This window comes from Leiobunum rupestre, chromosome 2 (genome assembly GCF_980474605.1).
Source record: "Leiobunum rupestre chromosome 2, qqLeiRupe1.1.hap1, whole genome shotgun sequence".
Lineage (NCBI taxonomy): Eukaryota > Metazoa > Arthropoda > Arachnida > Opiliones > Sclerosomatidae > Leiobunum > Leiobunum rupestre.
The window spans coordinates 7,961,539-7,982,903 of NC_143385.1; the positions used below are offsets into that span (position 1 = coordinate 7,961,539).

A 21,365-nucleotide genomic window follows, 5' to 3' on the forward strand; every position below is an offset into this window, starting at 1 on the left:
GGAGAACCCATTTTGATTGATAGGAAATATGTTAAAGGCTGAGAACAGAGACTCCATTTTCTCGTGCGCGAATTTTGACCCCCACATATTTGAACTTGTTAATTTCCTGAGGAGTGACAGTTTGGACAGCTTGACCGACGGCTTAGACTGTTTTTAAATTATAAAATATCCAGAATTGTCGAAGCGGTCACTCAAGCTGTCAGAGCTGTCAATCTTGAGCTGTCACTCGTCAAAACATCGAGTACAGGATTAGGGTGCTAGAAATTCGCCCTGTTCTCGGTCTCAGCAAATACTTTTAGTTATGTTTCAGGAATTTTTCTAAGAATTTTATACGAGTTAAAACGCTCAATTTCGGAAACGATTTGGGGATCGAGACAACGACCAGCACCTTTCTCATGATTGGCTTAAGCATATGTCACATAATCACTCACAAGTATTCAGTGGCGGACTGGGTCTAATATTTTGGGCTGCCAGAAGACAAAGGGCCCCAGCTTTAACAACTATAACGCTATCATGTTTGACGGCCCACTTCATGAACGGTCCTTGGGGCCCTCCTGCCATCGGGCAGGTTCACTCTATGGCCAGTCCGCCACTGCAAGTATTCCTATGTATAACATTTTTATATAAAAAAACCCAACCTTGTTTCACACGGAACAAACAATGGAAAATTCTTACACTCCTTCTTACCTTGGAAATATCACCATGGAAACAAAATCTCGTGATGACGAGGCACAAGCTAAACTATTCGCGACTTAAATGAATCTAGGTGGCGTAACGGCGCTAGCTTCTCCGAGGTTGCGTCTATGATCTAGTGGCTGCTACAGACAAATTAAAAACTTTTTTTTCTTAAATAAACCAAATATTGAAAAATGATGCCAAAATTATAAAAAAAAAACCAGCCGAGAAGCCCGCCTTACAGGCGGGCCCTCATGCAGCTATTTGTGTGTTTCGAGGCACTCCACCCCCTTTTTTTCCATGGGATAATTTCCGTGGTACCCTTTACCCCATAGCTGAGCCCCCCACCAGGAAGGCCCCTCCCCCTTTTTCCCATGCGATCATTTCCATGGTACCCTTTTCTCCAAAGTAGAACCACCCCAGTAAGGCCCTTCCTCCCCTCTTTTCCCATGTTATAATTACCGTGGTAACCACCTCCTCCTTTTCCCCATGTGATACTTCTTTCCCAAGCGATAATTTCCGTGGTACCCTTTACCCCATAGTCGACCCCCCAGTAATGCCCCCTCACCCTTTTTCCCATGCGATAATTTCCGTGGTACCCTTTACCCCATAGTCGACCCCCCCTTCAGTAATGCCCCCTCACCCTTTTTCCCATGCGATAATTTCCGTGGTACCCTTTACCCCATAGTCGACCCCCCAGTAATGCCCCCTCACCCTTTTTCCCATGCGATAATTTCCGTGGTACCCTTTACCCCATAGTCGACCCCCCCCCCTTCAGTAATGCCCCCTCGCCCTTTTTCCCATGCGATAATTTCCGTGGTACCCTTTACCCCATAGTCGACCCCCCCCAGTAATGCCCCCTCGCCCTTTTTCCCATGCGATAATTTCCGTGGTACCCTTTACCCCATAGTCGACCCCCCCCCCCAGTAATGCCCCCTCGCCCTTTTTTCCATGCGATAATTTCCGTGGTACCCTTTACCCCATAGTCGACCCCCCAGTAATGTACCCTCGCCCTTTTTCCCATGCGATAATTTCCGTGGTACCCTTTACCCCATAGTCGACCCCCCCCTTCAGTCATGCCCCCTCGCCCTTTTTCCCATGCGATAATTTCCATGGTACCCTTTTCCCTAAAGTTGAACCACCCAAGTAAGGCCCTTCCTCCCCTTTTTCCCATGTGATAATTACCGTGGTACCCTCCGCCACTTTTCCCATGTCATAATTACCGTGGTACCCTTTACCCCATAGTCGACCCCCCCAGTAATGCCCCCTCGCCCTTTTTCCCATGCGATAATTTCCGTGGTACCCTTTACCCCATAGTCGACCCCCAGTAATGTACCCTCGCCCTTTTTCCCATGCGATAATTTCCGTGGTACCCTTTACCCCATAGTTGACCCCCCCTTCAGTCATGCCCCCTCGCCCTTTTTCCCATGCGATAATTTCCATGGTACCCTTTTCCCTAAAGTTGAACCACCCCAGTAAGGCCCTTCCTCCCCTTTTTCCCATGTGATAATTACCGTGGTACCCTCTCCCACTTTTCCCATGTGATAATTACCGTGGTACCTTCTCCCCCTTTTCTCTATGCGAGAATTTCCGTGGTACCCTTTTCCCCGCAAAAATAACTCACACTCGCAGTCGTACCAAACCCCCCTGTACCCCTTTAAACCCCCTGTATCCAATGGCTGATTTACTCTCATGACGAACAAATAAATATACGCTCGTCCTTGAGCCCCGATTTCCCGCTGTCCCAAAAAAAACACACGAGCCTTCTACAAATGTAAAATAGCGCAGAACAAAAATATATAGAGAGAAAAGCTACAGAATCGACGGTTCAATTGCAGCCCCATCTCCGGCTGGGTCGGTGCCTAATGCAGCGCTTAGGGACACAGGCCACGCGAGCGTGGGAGTAGTGGAACACCTTTCATAGTCTTTGGTAAAATGGAAAAAAAAAAATTCTCTTTCGAGTGTAGCCCTCCCCCCATAGTTTTAGAAAAGGAGGATATTTCCGCCCCCCCCCCCCCTAGTTTTCGGAAAGGAGGATACTTTCTCGCCAAAGGTGAATTTGAACGGCCACGTTTAAGATTTTTTAAAATAGTAACTAAAATGGTAATTTAAAATCTGAAGTTGGAGAACGCGTATCGTAGTTTTAGATACAAAAATTAAAAGGACTGTAGATAGCGAGTCCCCGACGCCATACGCGACGAACCCAAAATGACCGACACAAGTCGCCCAATGACGACTACGAATAAGTGACCGGCTCTTCCTTATTATATAGAGTAATGGCAGTGATACGTCACACGACGTCACCCATGCTTTTTCCTAATCCTATTCATGGAAAACTCGCACCTACAATGGCGGTCATGGCCAAACTACGGAGTGCTACTACCAAGGATTCTATATGTTAGAAGGATAGGTAGCCCTCCGGCCAGCCAGTGTTTTCAAAAAACCGGCAGCTTAAGAGAGCCTCTAAACGTGGGACGTCTTGTTTTTATTTCCTCAAGGACAAATTATGGCGGTGTTTCCTCCATGTTTTGTCCTTGACGGAATCTAAAGACAGATTCTCTATCGCGCATGACCCACTGACGGCGCTGCCATTTTTCGTCCCTCGCTCCTATCCTTCTAACATATAGGATCCTTGCTACTACTCTATAGATGCAAGTATCATTATTTAAAAAGTAAAATTTACGAATAACGATTGAGGAAAAACCATAACAATATTATACACTTACGGGAAAACTAATAGCGTGTGCTTCAGTGGCGGATACATAAGGGCGCCCCCCCCCCCCCCTTGACGGTGACTTGATGATTTGTTATTACACCCATAGCTCAAGATGTCTTTTAGCGCCCACTCGCCCCTTGAGATTTTTGCTGTGTCCGCCATTTGTGTCCTTTAACCGCTACATATCTAGGTTTCAATAATAGAGTAATTCACACACATAGCGTGGCGTGGAAGGCTATCACGTCTTGTTTTCGAGGCGTGAAATACACAAGTTGGCCTAAAGGTCATATACAATATCGGGATAAAAAAGAAAGTTTATACTTTAAAAAATGTAAAAACAACACCATCGCTCTTCGGACTATATTAATTCACACATCGAAAACCAGCTGGCCCGTTAGGATTAATGTTTCATCCACTTCCATAGGGCCTTCCACTCTATGCGAGTGGGTTACTCTATGGTTCCAATGGCGAACCAAAGGGGGCGTTGCGATAGCTTTCGGTCGCGAATAGCTTGCAAAAACCAAAAACGTGCGAGGAAATCCACGCATTTTCGGAAAGTTGACGACGTGTTATTGGTCACGGAGTTGGAAGTGACGTAATATCCCATGAATAAAGTTTCAAGAAAATATCATTATGGCATAATTATGAGGGATTATGTGACGTATGTCGCAAGTGTTTAATTATGTAAAACTCATGATAGAAATCATGAAGTGGTAATCATATAGATCGATATACATGGTAGAAATGAACACTTTAATGCCTTCATTAATTACAAGTTCTTTTGATATTACAGGATTGCTTCTGTCAACTGTCATAGATAGTGTAACCGGTGCTGTATTTCTGGTTCAAACAGTCAATCTCTTTTATTTAATCGGTGGAGGTACGACCAATTCAATGTTTGATTTTATCTTATATTTTTATCCTTCCATTTTATTTTCTTTGGTAGCGTTTATACATAGAAAATGTAGAATAAGAATTTAGCAACACGGCTGAAGGGGTACTTTAGGCCTATTATCTTTCGGTAATGTTACGACTTACGCCTTGCCTATTGAAATATACAGGGTATGTTAATTTGGGTTTCAAATCGAATTTTTATTTAAGTGTGTTAAAAAAGAATTCATCGTTTCAAGTGGTTATATGGGCTAAGTCAAGATTTCGACTTTTGCCCTTTTGCGCCCTTGATCGCCTCAGGCATTTTGTTCAAAAACTATATTACCTAGAAATGTGAAATTTTCGGGATGTACAGTCCCAGACAAAAGATTCTGGACACGTTGTTTTTCAAATATTTTAAAGACTGCTTATAGTAGAAAGTCGAATGATACCTTTTTGGAAAGGGTAAAACACTGATAATAATTAGGCTATTTTAATTTTTTTAAATGTGAAGAAATATTTGACCAAGGCTTAAAAAACTAAAATATAGCCTTTTCAACCAATCGCAATGCGACACATTCGTGCACGTGACCAACACCAATCGACGCGCGGAATTGTTCCCTTTCCATAACCGGTTTCTTTTTCAAAATCGGACAAGTGGTTCCGGAAATATTGAAGAAAACCCAAAACCAAAAATCAAGTTTTTTAAGCCTAATCGAAATTCTTAATTTTGATTCTAGGCATAATTTGGCCATTGGAAGGAATGCCGACTCTGATGAAGAAGGGTGCGTACTACCTCGTCCCTGTGGTGATGCCCAATGAAGCTTTCAAAGCGATCATGAGTAAAGGCTTCGGATTTGAGAGTGCAGTTGTCTGCCTGGGTTTCGTATCAAGCTTCGCTTGGATATTCTTATACATGGCACTAACATTAATATTAATGAAATATAAACGGTAAATTTACTGACATTATGTGAATTCTTCTTTATGTACAGCACTTTACGAATAAATATTGAAATTATCAATAGAAGCACATTTACTTTAACCAATTATAATTTGACCCATGAAAAGATCGGTTTACCCCCATTTCGCCCAAAATAGTTCTCCCAATTCCAATTTCTCCCAATCCCATTTCTCCCAATCCTATTTGTCCCAATCCCATTTGTCCCAAAATAGTTATCCCAAATCCCATTGGTCCCAAAATAGTTATCCTAAATCCCATTTGTCCCAAAATAGTTATCCCAAATCCCATTTGTCCCAAAATTACACTTGGTATAAACATGAATCTAAGTTTTATTTTAATATGCAAGTACATCAAATTTTGCCCATTTCATTTTACATCGAATCCCCATTTTATCGCTTCGAGGAATTCTTCTGGGGTTTTGAATCCTAACCTAATCTAACCTAACCTAACCTAACCTAACCTAACGCCAAGTCAATTCACATATTCACAAAACGGTAAACTTACTTTGTTTACCGATTCCAAATAATGATTGGGAGAAAGGGGAATCCATATTTTTGGGAATATTGATCGTTGGGAGAAATGGGAATCAATTTTTTTGGGAAACTTGATCGTTGGGAAAAATGGGAATACATATTTTTGGGTTAAATGAACTCCGGTTCGGAGAAATGGAATTGGGACAAATGAGACACCATGTTTTTGGGAGAACTGATAACTTTGGGAGAAGGTAAAATTGGGTTAAATGGGAACATACCAAAAGATCTACTACTTCGTCTTTGGTAGCCGCCATTTAACGTTATACATGTATAGCACTGCCATGAATTTATTTAACCTACGTTAGAAACGTGCTGCTACGAATTTATTAAACCTATGTTAGAAACTTACTGTTATGAATTTATTTCACCTACGTTAGAAACGTACTGTCACGAATTTTTTTAACCAACGTTAAAAAACATAATGCAATGAATTTACATAACCTATGTTAGATACATACTACCATGAAATTATTTAACCCATGAATATTCCAGAAAAATTATTTTAAACTCAGTTTAAACCTGTATGTCTTAAGGCAAGTACACAGTATTTCAAAAGCCCAAATTTTGGTCAAAATTAAAATATTATCCGTTACAAAAAATATTTAAATTTTTGTAATAAGGAAATAATGGAGAGTGACGCCAGCAGCACCAAAGGTTTTTAGCTGCGACCCCTAGCGGCGAAGTTACTTTCCCTGAAGGAACACAGGGTTGTCGTTGGTGTAATTTGATACATCATAGCGAATTAGGACCGTGGAAAATAATTTACAGTCATACGTTATTTCAAACAACAGTTACAACTAGTTTAATTTAGGGTTCGAAAAAGCCATTTTGGAGCATGTTAACACGCGATTTATTCCGAGAGACGCGTGTAGATAACTATAATTTTTTCAACGTTTATTAGTAAACGTTACAATTAGTCCATTTAATAATTTTATTAAGTTTCCCTTCGTAACCTTTGGAGAAATTGGGTTTTAAAATTTAGATATTAATAATTAAATTCCTAGCGAAAATGTAGCTAGAAACAATTGTAGCACAATAGTTCTACCGTTGCGCAAATTAGTGTTACGACTTGATAAAACTAATTTGCACACATAATAATATGAACTTAATCTAATTGCACCAGTTATCGCTAGAGTACATAAAAAAATTAATTCTCAGGTAAATACCGAAAGGCTAATAACTCCCAGCAATCGGTGTACAAACTTGTAGCTTTGACGTTACTAAAGGGATTACGAAACCGATTAGAGAATTAGCATTGCCAAAGGCTCTACTCAATGTCTCAATTTAATATGACTGTAATCGGTGTACAGAATATTAGGAAGTGGTTAGCCCTTCGATAAATACTTATACCAGTTAAAAACCGTGTATACTATCAACGGTCGGATCTATCATTGCCACCTGTATTAGGAAAAGACCCTAGTTATTAGAGATGGCCATGAACCTATCCAATTTAAAAAGAAATGCGTTTTTAGTGGAGAGCGTGGTGCCATCTATTAATGACAAAGGAAGCTAAAATTCAAAATAGCCAAATGATAATGCCACAGAGAGCCATTGTAGAGTATTATAATTAGATACATTATACTTTATTTAGTGGACTTTAAACTAATTTATATATCCCGTCTAAAAACTAATGTTTAAAATTACTGTTATTTATGTTATTGAATAAATTTAGAAACGATCCAATGAACGCGATGGGTAGCAATTAGTATTTATAATATTTAAGATTATAAAATTTAATTAAATTAATTTATCTCCGTTATCTTTTTTAGGAATAATCTTTCCAAGAATGTATTTATTTAATAACGTTTTAGAAAACGCGTTCCAGGGCTATTATTATACTTGAAAAAATGTACTCAGTACTAATAGAATAATCAGTTATTTAGGCAATATCGGACGAACAATATTTCTCGAAATCTGTTCATCATTTCCGATTTAGATTGGTTTAGTTTTTAATTGCTTTCCGCAAGACTTTCGGGGCACCTACAATTTCTTTTGCGTAGCATTTGTTTCGAAGATATAACCCAAACCAATTTGAGAGGCTAGGGGTACGTACAGTTACTAGTAAACGTAAAATCAACGTTTAGAAACAGGCTCTTGGGGCTGTAAATGGATTGTTAATGGAACTTCCTTATGATTTCGCGTGTCTTAAAGGCCGCGAACAGAGATTCCATTTTCTCGTGCGCGAATTTTAACCCCGGAACATTTCAATTACTTGAAGAGTGACGGCGTGGACAGCTTGACCGACGGCTCAGACAGTTTTTGAATTGAACATACATCATGAGCATCAATAAAAGAGGTTAGCTACAATATCCAGAGTAGCCCAAGCCAAGAAGGTATTTATTTATACTCAGGGATAATGCATATGTCGAGACGATTGTAGACCATTGTACCGAAATCCATTCGTCCGAATGTACCATTCAACCGAATTCCAATTCAATATACCGTTAGTGATACATATTTATATATCGTAGGTTACGTGACGATAGTATATCTAATTTGGACTAAACTATGTCTTAAATATTTATTATTTCGTACCGACGTGTATTTTTAGACCTTTTTCCCTTGAAATTTGATATTTTCCGGGATTTAATTTTGGAAAATAACCTTGATAAGACCCGACGTGAAATAGTTGCCTACCATATCTAACCTAACCCAACCTAACCTAACCTAACCTAACCCAACCCAACCTGAACTAACCTAACCTAACCTAACCCAACCCAACCTAACCTAACCTAACCTAACCCAACCTGAACTAACCTAACCCAACCTGAACTAACCTACCCGAAGTGAAAACGAACCCGATTTACATTTCCCATTCAACTGAATCCCGCCATGTTGGGCTATAAACGAAAATACTTTTCGGTTCAATGGGATTCGGTCAAACGGGATTCGGTCCAATAGTATACAACCTGTCGAGACTATTGACGGACACGTTGAGGCAGTGCCGGATTTACCTATGTGCTAAGTGTGCTACAGCACAGAGCCTCGCGATTTGAAGGGGCCTCGTTGCTTCTAGGCTTCCATCATGGACTAATTAACAACATGTTAATTAGTCCATGCTTCCACTCTCCTCCGAAAGGTAACTGATTTTCTGAGTTATTGCGCTATCAAGGTTCAGTTAGCGCATGGCTCCCTCGAATCCCCCCAACCTTTTTAAATCAGATCTTTTTTCTTTCCTTTCAAAGTTTCAATCCAATTTACCAAATAGGATATGATTGATATAGACTAGTTTACTTCGGTAAGTTCGGTTAGGCCTACCTAACCTTACGCGCGCGAGCCACGACACGATTCAAAAGTCAAATGAAAGTGACGAAACCGACAGGCTGACAGCCAGGCCTCGCACTTCACTACAACAAACTTCGAAAATTCTAGAAGCTAGTTTTTACTTTTGAGTCATTCCACGTCAAATCAACACATATTGGTATACTAAGGGAAGTTATGTAGCTATGAATGAAATTCATAACAAAAATTTTTATTTTTCATTTTTAAATAAAAATATTAATTATTTTAATTATAAAGAAAAATGGTGTCATCTTGATTTAACTGCCCTTTTTCTCTAGAACCGGTTGAGATTGATGGATGCACAATACCTCATTTTAAAGCTCTTTTAATGGGCTTCTATATGAGGTATAACTATTTTTTTCAAAACTAGGCTTAAGTTTAAATGTTAATTTTTCAAAAAGCCCACAATTTTAAAATTTAAAAAAATTTCAGGTTTACTCTGTACTATTTGTATACATTTCCCAGCGTTTTGTGAACAATAAAAATTGACTAATCAGAAAAAGCCTGGGTTAAATTACTTTATCGATTACGTTAATTCAGTATACTATCCTCCCAGTAGGCCAGCGCTCTCTTCAAGAGCGACATGGTCAACTGTGAGTCTGCGATCAAGCGCTGTTCGAGATAGCGCGAACAGCACGTGATCAAAGTAGGTTCTCTGGGCGAAAAGGAAACCATGACGGCACGGGCTGCGCTGCGCCGCAGAGCTCCCCAGTGGCCAATGCAAATCATGATAGAGGCCACCCGGATACAATCATTCTTCTGCTTCTCGTGCTCTTCACGATGACGGACAGCACCCTTATCATCGGCAAAAGGTGCAAGATCTTACAGCAACCGATTTCCCATTGAGTGTGGATTTTTGCACGATGGTTTGCAGAATGTTCCGTCCAAGATTCCGTTTTTCCAACCACTGTGCTTTTCAGTGACGAAGACACATTTCCTAGGGATGGTGTTTTTAACACTCACAACCAGCTCGAATGGGTTCATGTAAATCATCATGCGACGTTTACCCGTGGTTATCAGGAAAGATTTTCTGTTAACTTCTGGGCAGGATTAACGGAGACGTTTGATTGGTCCTTACATGTTGCCGCCAAAAGTCAATGGGACGACGTACAGTGCTTTTCTGCGTGATGACTTACCTGACCTTCTTGATGATGCCCCGTTAGCAATTTTACGATAAATGTGGTTTCAGTATGACGAGGTTCCGGCTCACTTGTAGAGATATAACCATAGAAGATAATATGGAAAACTATTCTAAAGAAGTTTAAAACTAGTTCCACCGTTCACAACCACAAGATAGTATTAAAAAGACAACCATATCACCAATAGAGAATTTGCATGAAAATTTTATCAAGAAATGAATGGAAATGTGCCTACGGAAGTTAACCTACTACCCGAGGCTTTTCGATTAAAGTTTTGTTCTAAAGGTACCCAGACAGACTACATGAACCTGAATTTGAGAACCGAACTTTACGAGAGATATTAGAGTACTGAGAGAGAGGAAACAAGGAAGATTTGGGGAGTAGAAAAAATAAGAGGCAACGATGAAATGACAAAGTTTTATTATTATTTTAAAAAAGGAAGCTTTTTATTGTGGATTAATTTATCGCTGTCATGATGAGACAAAGTCCAATTCGAGTCTTAAATTTATTCCCGAGTCTACAATTGCAGTTGAGCCCAAGCTGAGCCTTATATTAGACAGAATCATTCCAAAAATTAAATCATGTTTAAAATTTGTACCGATATAATTAAACATTTTTAAATATTACGAAGTAATTAACTAATTTTCTTCAAAAATGTTTTTTAAATTTCTAGATTTGTTGGTTTCTAACTTACAACAGGAGCTGTTTAATATTCACCAACAATATACCATAGAAAAATATAATATATTTTACATTTACATTTCACAAAATCAATGGTAGAAATCTCACAATTCTAATCTGAGTCAAATATTAATGTATAAAAAAACTAACTTTGTTTTAGCTGTATAATTTAATATCAAATTGAAATTATTTTTAAATTTCCTATAAAAATAAAATACAGGAGTTTAGAATTTTCAATCTCTTAGAACTTAAATCCTTAGTAATCCTAATGAAGTGGTTTGAGTAAACCATATCAGTTAATTTTCCACTCTGGTGTACCTTTCCATGTAAAAGAGTAGCGCACCTACATGACTCTGATGTTATAATATACAAAAATATATAAACCATTAGAAAAATTTTAGAACTTGCTAATAAGTTACAGAAAATATAAGAACACAATTATACCCAATAAGCAATAACCAAATCGCAAGCCCCACCACAAATAGTTCTATAAAAATTGTCAAGTCCGAGGCGTACCAGCCCGGGTTCAGCGGTACATTTCGAACCGTGTGCCAAAAACACTCCTATCTTTAAAATATCAAGTACCATAACTAGTGTTCGTACGGGGAAACCGACCCCGACCCCGAAAGTCGGGGATCCCCGACTTTTGTCCCCGACCCCGACCCCGACCTCGACTGTCGCAAATCAAGTCGGGGTTTTCCACTTTTCGGGGTTATGTTTTCGTAGTGTAATTTTAAATTTTCGCGCCGACGCACCCCGTTAAATCCTAAAAATATAAAATAGATAGGTTCCTTCTCTCCCTTTTTTCATGGGCGACAATAGAATGATCCGAATGACCTTCGGCTGATGCCGCTGACGTGGTTCTCTATGGCACGCCAAACCGGACAAAATTCGTTCACCATTCGCTATATTCATACTTTACCTCTTGTTATATTCATACTTGGTCTTACTATATTCATACTTGGTCTTGTTATATTCATACTTGGTCTTGCTATACTCATACTTGGTCTTGTTATATTCATACTTGGTCTTGTTATATTCATACTTGGTCTTGCTATACTCATACTTGGTCTTGCTATATTCATACTTGGTCTTGCTATATTCATACTTGGTCTTACTATATCTATACTTGGTTTCGTTATATTTATACTTTTTCTCTCTCTTATACATCGAGGTGTCTCACACTTCGACTCTCTCTCTCTACTCTAACTTGGTCGTTCACTATTCATACATCGCACCTCTCTCTCATACTTCGACTCTCTCTCTCTACTCTAACTTGGTCGTTCGCTATTCATACATCGCACCTCTCTCTCATACTTCGACTGTCTCTCTCTCTACTCTAACTTGGTCGTTCGCTATTCATACATCGCACCTCTCTCTCATACTTCGACTCTCTCTCTCTCTACTCTAACTTGGTCGTTCGCTATTCATACATCGTACCTCTCTCTCATACTTCATCTCTCTCTCTCTCTCTCTCTACCCATAGTTTCCTTAGCTTTCTCTCTAGCTACATACCGTCGAGCTATCAAATTCGAAGGTCGTCTGTCTCGAACTTTGTACCGCGCTTTTGACGCCGACTATATTTGGCCAAGTTAAGTGAGAACTTGACCAACAGCAAAACTATTCTGTCTCAGCCGTATTTTATTGTACAGGGTGTTTGGAAATAAAATTTCAAGAATGAGAATCTACGTGAGATCAGAACATTAGCAATTCGAGTGGCGTGACTTTTCCCCACTTTTGAAAGGTATTCTGCGATTTGCAATAATTTTGCAAGTAGGTGTATTGTAGTGATCGTACGGGGACACCGACCCCGACCCGGTATGTCGGGCATCCCCGGGTTTTCAACCCCGACCCGAGTATTAAACAATAATACTATGTTGTTGACAACATCTAGAGGATGTTCTTGGTTTCTGTTTAACTCTTTTATAATTTATAAACACCGTTAAAAAATTAGAATCATTAAAAAAATATACTATTAGTTAAATATTAACCTACATTCGGTTTAATTCAATGTTTTTTTAAATTTATTTAAAAATAATTGTTTTTTGTGGAATTTTCCTATCTGACTAACGTTAAATTTTTGTCGTAGCGAAAGCCTGGTGGTAAAATATATACACGGTAACAGGCGATTGACGGGGCCGCTAAAGCGCGGTACGCGCGATCGAAGTTGGCCGTGCCTCGATACGCTGTGGTTGCTAAGGGCTAAGTTTGGTAACTTCGTTGCGAACGAACATCGTGACCTCACTGAGATGAGATCCTGCAATGGGATCGCATCTGGGTGACATCACGATTTTAAAACGTTTTTCGACCGAAAACCCCATTCCCCGCCCCCATTTTCTATCGCTGTTTTGTTATACTATTCCCCTTACCAAATATTCAGTGGCGTAGCCAGGGGGGGACAGGGGCACGTGCCCCCCCTCCGAAACGTATAGTTGTATGCACAATTTTTTAATTTTTTGTTTTACTTTTTTTCATTGTGTGCCCTCCCCGAAACCAAATCCTGGCTACGCTACAGCAAATATTATCCAAGTAACACTTTGAATCTTTGACCTTTGTATTACAAGGTGAATTCATATTCTATATTTTAGTGATTTATAATCTTTATATTAGCAGAAGAAAACCGGTGGAAGCAGGCCCGTAGCCAGGATTTTTCAGTTGACGGTTAATCATTATCCATGTTTAAATTGATTTTTTCGTTAAAAAAATTTAAACAAAGAAATTTACCGGTTAATACTTCGGAAAATTATTAAAAAACATGTATTATTCGTAAAATTTGAGCTTTTTATCGAAAACTACGTCGTTTTTCCGATTAATTTTACAAATTTATCAAAATATTAATCGGATAATACAGAAATATAAATTACTCGATCAAAACGTTTTACGAATAATTTTGAGAGCTTTATCTATTGAATAAAAGTTAACCATCCCCGACCTCTAGTTGAAGGGGGCACGCTCAGTGGCGTTCTGAGGGTTTGTGGCGCTAGGTTCAAAATTTTTATAAGGCGCCAACCAACGTATGTCATACATAAAGTAAATTACGAACAAATAATCACTATCACACTACTACTTCTCTCAAACACTGCAAAAGTTGCAACGCTCACGGGCGAAAATTTGATGGGAATGCCAAATAATTTAAAACAAAATCAAATAGTAAAAATTTATGTTTTTGAGCGCTGCGCCCATGTTTGAAATTAATTTATTCAAAGACATTAAATATTTCCAAAAAGAAGACTTTAGAAGCCATAGAGCTATTCCCTAAAGGAGGTGCCGGGCGGAAAAGTGTTCAGCACCGACGCGGAATAGTATACACTCTTTTTCGCGGTATTTTCTAGGCGCGTCCATGTTTCGTTTTCCCCCTTTCATACTCATCCTCCATTACGGCATGGGCCAAATAATGATAAATCCAGGACATGACTCTATGCGAAAAACCCGTCCAACAGCGCTAACACCCGATCACTATTGCCCCCTATTGGGAAAAACGCGCGATCGCGGACCTACGTCATTTTGGGAGCAAATTTTTTAGGGACAGTTTTCAAAAATAATACACGTGGTCGTCGTAGTAAATATCCTGGAATATTTATTCACAGTTATCATATATAGTGTGGTTATTAAAGGAAGTACTTATTTTTATACGTACTAAGTTCATAATTAGTATAATATATATAATTATTTAATATTAAACATATACTTTCCTAGAATCGTTAAAATTTATCAAAAAATGAGGGGCCAAATATGGCAGGATTTTCGAATTACAACCGCCACTTATTTCCGAATTCCGACTCAGTCATCACTAGATGGCGTTCGGGAAACCGGAAACTTGCTTGATTTTGCCCCCAATTTTTTTTTTTTTTCCTCCTTTTCCCCCCTACTAAAATGGCCGCCTGTGTCTTTTAGTGGACGGCCGATTTAGTACGCGTGAAGGTACCAGAGTCATGTCCTGGATTTATCATTATTTGGCCCATGATAACGGATACCTAAAGACTGGATGCTTGACTCCCCGCCGAGGGCAGAGGCAATGGCCGACGAGCGGGATGCAAGTAAGAGGGGTCAAATAAAGGCGCGAAAAAGAGTGTATTGCCCCGTTGAATCGCGAGTCAAAATATCCCGATGAACTTGCGCCCCCCCCCCCCCGATACGACGACCAATGGAGTGGTCCAAGGCCAAACTATCGCGGATGAAAGAGCCGAGACATTTCACAACCACCGCTTTAAACAGAGGCCTTTATTACCAGGTGGGTAAAAATGGCGGCCCTCCCAGCAAACTTTGAATTTATGTGAAATACCAATAAGAAACTGCTATTTCGTTACACGACGTCTGAAACGCAGACGATTTTAAACCGAAAACACGAAACTAAGCGAGACAGGAAATTCGTTTTCATATAATTTCAAATATTGCTGCGAGGGTCGACATTTTTACACCCCTTTTAATAAAGGCCTTTTCATTATTTGGTATTTAAGAATATTAATAAAAAACTTTGATCGATTCGTCGGTGCGAAAGGTAAACCCGAAAATTAACGTCATAATTTAGTCGAATCAAATAGTGGAAAATATCTTGCAAGGTCGTTTGACGTCGACTTCGCACTTTAAATTACACATAGTCAGCCTAAAAAATTGCCTTTATCCGGAAAACTGTAGGTGTTTGAGAACAAATAATCGAAGGTAGATATCAGCTCAGACTAAATATGTGACGCCCGCCGGTCGCGATAAAATGTCTGAGTCATTATTGCAAAAATACATTTTTAATGTTGAATGGGTTTTTTTAGCCTGAGGGGCTCCTCTCGAACTCTTGGCACTGGCCCCTGGCCCAACGGGTTCAATGGGAAAGACAGCACTGCATTAGCAGTTCCCAGGAAGAAAAATTTCGTTGAAAAACCGTTAAAAAACAGTTGATGAGTAGCTGATAATTAAAGCAAACGTTATTGACTCGTTGATCATGTCCGGCTAAGGAACGCGCTAAAAAACGGTTGATAAAACGTTTCTAAAAACTAAATTCTAACCAATTTTGAACGTTTATTAGAGTAACGTAAAAAAACGTTCTTTTCGGAACGTTTTTTAAGCTATTTTAAAACCATTATATTAACGTTTAAATTGATTTAATATCGGGTACATTATACAAATAAGCTTTAAATTCAGGTACTCTAGAGGTCGGCAGTCAATTAATTTTTATCCATGAATAAAATAAGCTCGGCTATATTTAAATAATATTTATTTAAATAACCAATATATTGGTTATAGTTGAATAAAACTTGTAAAATGTTTAAATAATCGAAAGTGAATAAGCCTATTTTTTAAATAAAACAAACAATTATTTAAATAAATACCACTTTTATTCCAATAAATGCTTGGTTGCGTAAAAAACATAATTAAATAAGTTAAAATGATATTCTTTTTACCAACGTTTTTTAAATAAATCGGAAAATTTGTGGATAATGAATAAACAATTCCGAACACTAATTATTTTAAGACCAGGGGTTAAACAAATGTAATTAATTAATCTAAGCCTTGCAAAAAAAGTTGAAAACTTGTATTTGGTTTTAAATTTTTAATAGCTCAGTCTATTTCGTATATAGCCAAATCCAATGACCCAATAATAAGCGATGTCTCATAGTGTTTATGTTTAATCAGTTAGTTTCTAAAAACGTTTTTTGTCTTTTTCTAGTATTAAAACCATATTATAGAACTTTTAGTTTTATAAACATTTAAAAAACGTTTTTCTCGAAAACATGCTTATATTAAAACGTAAGGAAAACAATATTTAATCGTTTATTTTTTAATATAAGGTGAATTATCGTGACGTCATCATTACTGTTGTGGAAGGCTAGTGTCATCCCCCTTTCCCCATTACTATCTACCTTAGAGCAATAGCCGCCATCTTCTCGTGAATACCACCTATTATTTATATCATTATTAGATGTTATATGTATTATCTTCATAATACTAACGGATAGAAGATATTAACTATAGAAATAAACAAATTGTTTATGAAGCTTAATATTTTATTTTGAATCAATCACTGTAAGTTTAATTTCACATTAGTGTTTGCCTTAACGTACATAGAAAAGTACTTGAAATTGAAATACTTGAGCCTAGGTGGCGCTGCAACATTAATGAAAATGTTGATGCCAAGAAAAACGGAGTTATCATTTACAAGTATCTGTTTTAATTTAAGAATAAGGATGTTTAATAGTTTTCAGTTGTAAATTCGAAAACTATAAAAGAAAATTAAAGAAAATAAAGATAACTTCCGAAAATATGATAAATGTTTTGAAAAATAATAGTTTTTTTTTCTATATATAAATAATAAAATATTTATAAATTGAAACGGTATTACAACGTATATAACTCTCATTAAATATAACGTTGAATAGAGTTGAAAGTATGCACCTAATATCAACGTTGATATTAAGTTAAGAAATAACTTGTCATTGCTACCAGGGTCAGACTACAGCGCTACGGTTTAATTGACTTTTGAACGACGCAGAATACCCTTCAAAAGTGAGGAATTTTAATTTCAATTTCTTTCAAAAGTAATTATTTACTTATGGAAATTTAATTCCCAAACACCCTGTACAATAAAATACGGCTGAGACAGAATAGTTTTGCTGTTGGTCAAGTTCTCACTTAAATTGGCCAAATATAGTCGGCGTCAAAAGCGCGCGGTACAAAGTTCGAGACAGACGACCTTCGAATTTGATAGCTCGACGGTATGTAGCTAGAGAGAAAGCTAAGGAAACTAGGGTAGAGAGAGAGAGTCGAAGTATGAGAGAGAGGTGCGATGTATGAATAGCGAATGACCAAGTTAGAGTAGAGAGAGAGACGAAGTATGAGAGAGAGGTGCGATGTATGAATAGCGAACGACCAAGTTAGAGTAGAGAGAGAGAGTCGAAGTATGAGAGAGAGGTGCGATGTATGAATAGTGAACGACCAAGTTAGAGTAGAGAGAGAGAGTCGAAGTGTGAGAGACCTCGATGTATACGAGAGAGAAAAAGTATAAATATAACGAAACCAAGTTATAGTAAGACCAAGTATGAATACAACACGACCAAGTATGAATATAGCAAGACCAAGTATGAATATAGCAAGACCAAGTATGAATGTAACAAGACCAAGTATGAATATAGCAAGACCAAGTATGAGTATAGCAAGACCAAGTATGAATATAACAAGACCAAGTATGAGTATAGCAAGACCAAGTATGAATATAACAAGACCAAGTATGAATATAACAAGACCAAGTATGAGTATAGCAAGACCAGTATGAATATAGCAAGACCAAGTATGAGTATAGCAAGACCAAGTATGAATATAACAAGACCAAGTATGAGTATAGCAAGACCAAGTATGAATATAACAAGACCAAGTATGAGTATATTAAGAGGTAAAGTATGAATATAACAAGACCAAGTATGAGTATAGCAAGAGGTAAAGTATGAATATAGCGAGTGGTAGACGAATTTTGTCCGGTTTGGCGTGCCATAGTTCTCGCTTAACGCTTGATTCGGACTTGAGTCGATTTTAAGTTTTAGTTTCATAATTGCCGTTGTTTCGGGCTCTCTCAGTCTCAGCTAAGGAGTGTCCGAGTGTGGAGTTACAATGTTTGTAAATAACTTGTGAATTTATAAAACAACTTATTTAAACAATTACAATGCCTAAGCTATAGATTTCTATTTTAAAATCTACCTATCTTATCTATTTTTACTATAGTCTTAGTCGATAATACAAAATAACGGTCAAAATGCCGCCGATCAGTTTTGTAAAATATTTTCGGCTGCGTAATCGTCGGCCATTTTGGGTATGGAGATACAGGCCGGAAGGCAGGCAAGGCTGCCAGATTTCGATAGATCGAAACGGCCAACTCTCTCAAATGTTTTCGTTTTCAAAACGAAAATTTTGCGGCGTAGCTATCGAATAAGGCTATTACTAATAGTCCCTAGGCTCAGAGGCTGGCTTACACAAGATACACTATCTAATTTTAAACAGTAAAATTTCGGTATTTTTATAATTTTTCTATTCTTAATAAGTACAAAGAATTTTCCATCCCCGACCCCGACCCCAACTTGTTTTTCGCGGGGTTAGACCCACCCCGACCCCGACCCCGACCCCGACTTTATTTTGACCCCGTACGAACACTGTCCATAACCACAAGGTAACTGACGAATCTCATAGACGGGTAATATCTTGATTTGATGTAAAGAAACTGCCCATAAATTTATTTATTTAGAATGAAAAATTAGTCACGAATTAAAGCAGGAACTCACCACACTCGATTCTAACCCACCGATAATATCGTTCGCTTCAAGATGGGCCACTGCTTTTTCAAAACCTTTGAAATGTTTATTGCTGTTGTTGTCAATGATCAACTTTTCATATAATTGTAAATTTCAACAGATGTAATTTGTAGTAGAGTTGAGGAAAGGGTACGGGTTTTCCAGTAGAATATTTTATCTGGTTGTGGAGCATCTATCCCGCATAAATCTATTCATTAAAGATAGAAAATGTTTAATGACTTAAGTTATTAAAACCTAGCAGTATTTTTTTAATCAACTTACCTTGGAAAAACTTATGAACACCACCACCTAGCAAAATTTCAGGCTTGTTCTTTTTGGATTCCTTTGATATTGTAGTTGGAGCTTTTCTTTTACAAGAGCATTCCTCCAATAACCATTGCACATATCAAATTCTTAAAAAAATTGTAGAGCTTCCTCAAATTTTAACAAAATAGTTTTATGTGCTTTCCAACGTCTGTAAGGCCAACAACATACACGTTTTCGTCAAGGCCTAGATTTTCATCATGATCTAAGTCCGGCCATGGACTAATTAACTACAGGGACAGTCTGGAAGGGGGAAAATGTAAAAAGAACAAATAATGACGCCACCTAGTGGCGCTTGCGTGCATTACAGGAAATTCTTGTATAGGTACTGATACAAATTCAAGAAGGGGGGATGAAATATTTTTCCGCAGATGTCCATCCGTCCCTTAGTACCATGCTTGGTTTTTTTGCTGGTTTTCTAATTTAAATATAGTTCTTAGACCATAATGGCAAATTTTTCAAATCATTCATACGAATTAATTTTTGGTGAATCTTCAGTTTCTTGTGGGAACTTTGGCCCTCAAATTTGTTATGGTAAGCATCATAATTATCATATTAACTATTAGTACCAAGGCTTAACTGTTTGGTTTTAATTTTTTTCATATAGATAGTCCAGAATCAGGTCTAGAAAATGCATTATCTCCTCCAAAAAGGCTAAACCTCCAAAGACAAAAGCTTTGAAGTCTGTTACAAATGTTTTTAAATTGGAATCAAATAATTCTTCTAAATCTCTATTGCATTTGAACTACGATCAGCACTTTTATTCAACCTTCGATGAAGCGAAGAAAGCCTTAAACAAACTGATTGAAATTAGAGGCTTAGCTGATCAAATTAGAAGAGTGAAATGGGCCTCAGAAATCAAAGCTGAGAGCTCTTGTTATATCGAAGTAAGAGAGCTCTTTAGGGAAACTTTTGAACAGTGCCCAGAAGATGAAATCTACCCCAAGTTCAAAAAGCTATTTCATAGTGATATAGAATCACTAATTGAGGAATGCCGAAATTATGATACCACTTTAAGTGATAAAGACAAAAAAGTTGGTTTAAAGATTCTTATACAAGAAATTTTTAACTGCGGGGTATGTGCAAAACAAAATATAGTGAAAAATACAAATATTCCAGCGGAAGAAACATGCACCTTATTTTACGTTGCTGGGTTTGTAATAAACAAATTATTGAAAAAAAAAACAAGTCAAGTGCTCATCACAGAGTTGGGGAAGCTATGAAAGAGACTGACCACAAATGTATACCAGAAAATTATAAAAAATGGACGGATATGCAGAGCCGAGGTGGGCTAAAATAACCCAACATGGAAACTTCCAAATTATTTGAGGAAATTGATAGGCACGTATCCAATATTTTAATTGATCAAACATGTTCCAATAAAATCCAAAAATGTCTTTCATCAATAAAAAGTGATTTGGACATTCAACAAAGATGGAACAAAATGCTGGCAAGCGCTGATGTTGACACCTCTGAAGGGAACGAAATTTTTAAAATGGTAATTCAAACTTACATTAATACGAAAGGTAATGGGATGACAAAGAAAATTAGAAGTGAAAAAAAGATGAGATAAGAAAGAAAAGGCTGAAGATTAAATTTGATGGAAAAGAAAAAAATTGAAAGTGAACTAAAACAAGAAATTTTGAAGAAACACAACCTTATTGTTTGAGGAGAACTTTTTACAAAATAAATTGTGATAACTGATGCTATGGGTGTCCTACATTTTTGTGATAATACATGGTAATGGTTTCCTATTTTAAAATTAATAAAACTAAAAGGATATTATCTTAGTAGAGTTTTTATTTAGTTGATTTGGTTTCTAATTGTATTGCTTATCAATGACTTTCAGGTGGGTTTACACATGGCCATCTCGAATTTTTGTCCATGGTTATTCAGTATTTGCACCTTTTACTTTCT

The 21,365-nt window shown here is 37.7% G+C and overlaps 1 protein-coding gene across 1 annotated transcript in view; it reads left to right on the plus strand.

The window, feature by feature from the left end:
- LOC149956000 (ABC transporter G family member 23-like) overlaps positions 1-20,748 on the plus strand; it is a 53,429-nt gene extending 32,681 nt beyond the window's left edge. Inside the window, exons 10-15 of the mRNA XM_090166733.1 lie at positions 4,185-4,271; positions 5,002-5,212; positions 15,621-15,720; positions 19,947-19,982; positions 20,060-20,524; positions 20,638-20,748. Of these exons, the coding sequence (XP_090022859.1) occupies positions 4,185-4,271; positions 5,002-5,212; positions 15,621-15,720; positions 19,947-19,982; positions 20,060-20,524; positions 20,638-20,748 (1,010 nt within the window). The remainder of the gene's footprint in view (positions 1-4,184; positions 4,272-5,001; positions 5,213-15,620; positions 15,721-19,946; positions 19,983-20,059; positions 20,525-20,637) is intronic.
- The last annotated feature ends 617 nt before the right edge of the window (positions 20,749-21,365 follow it).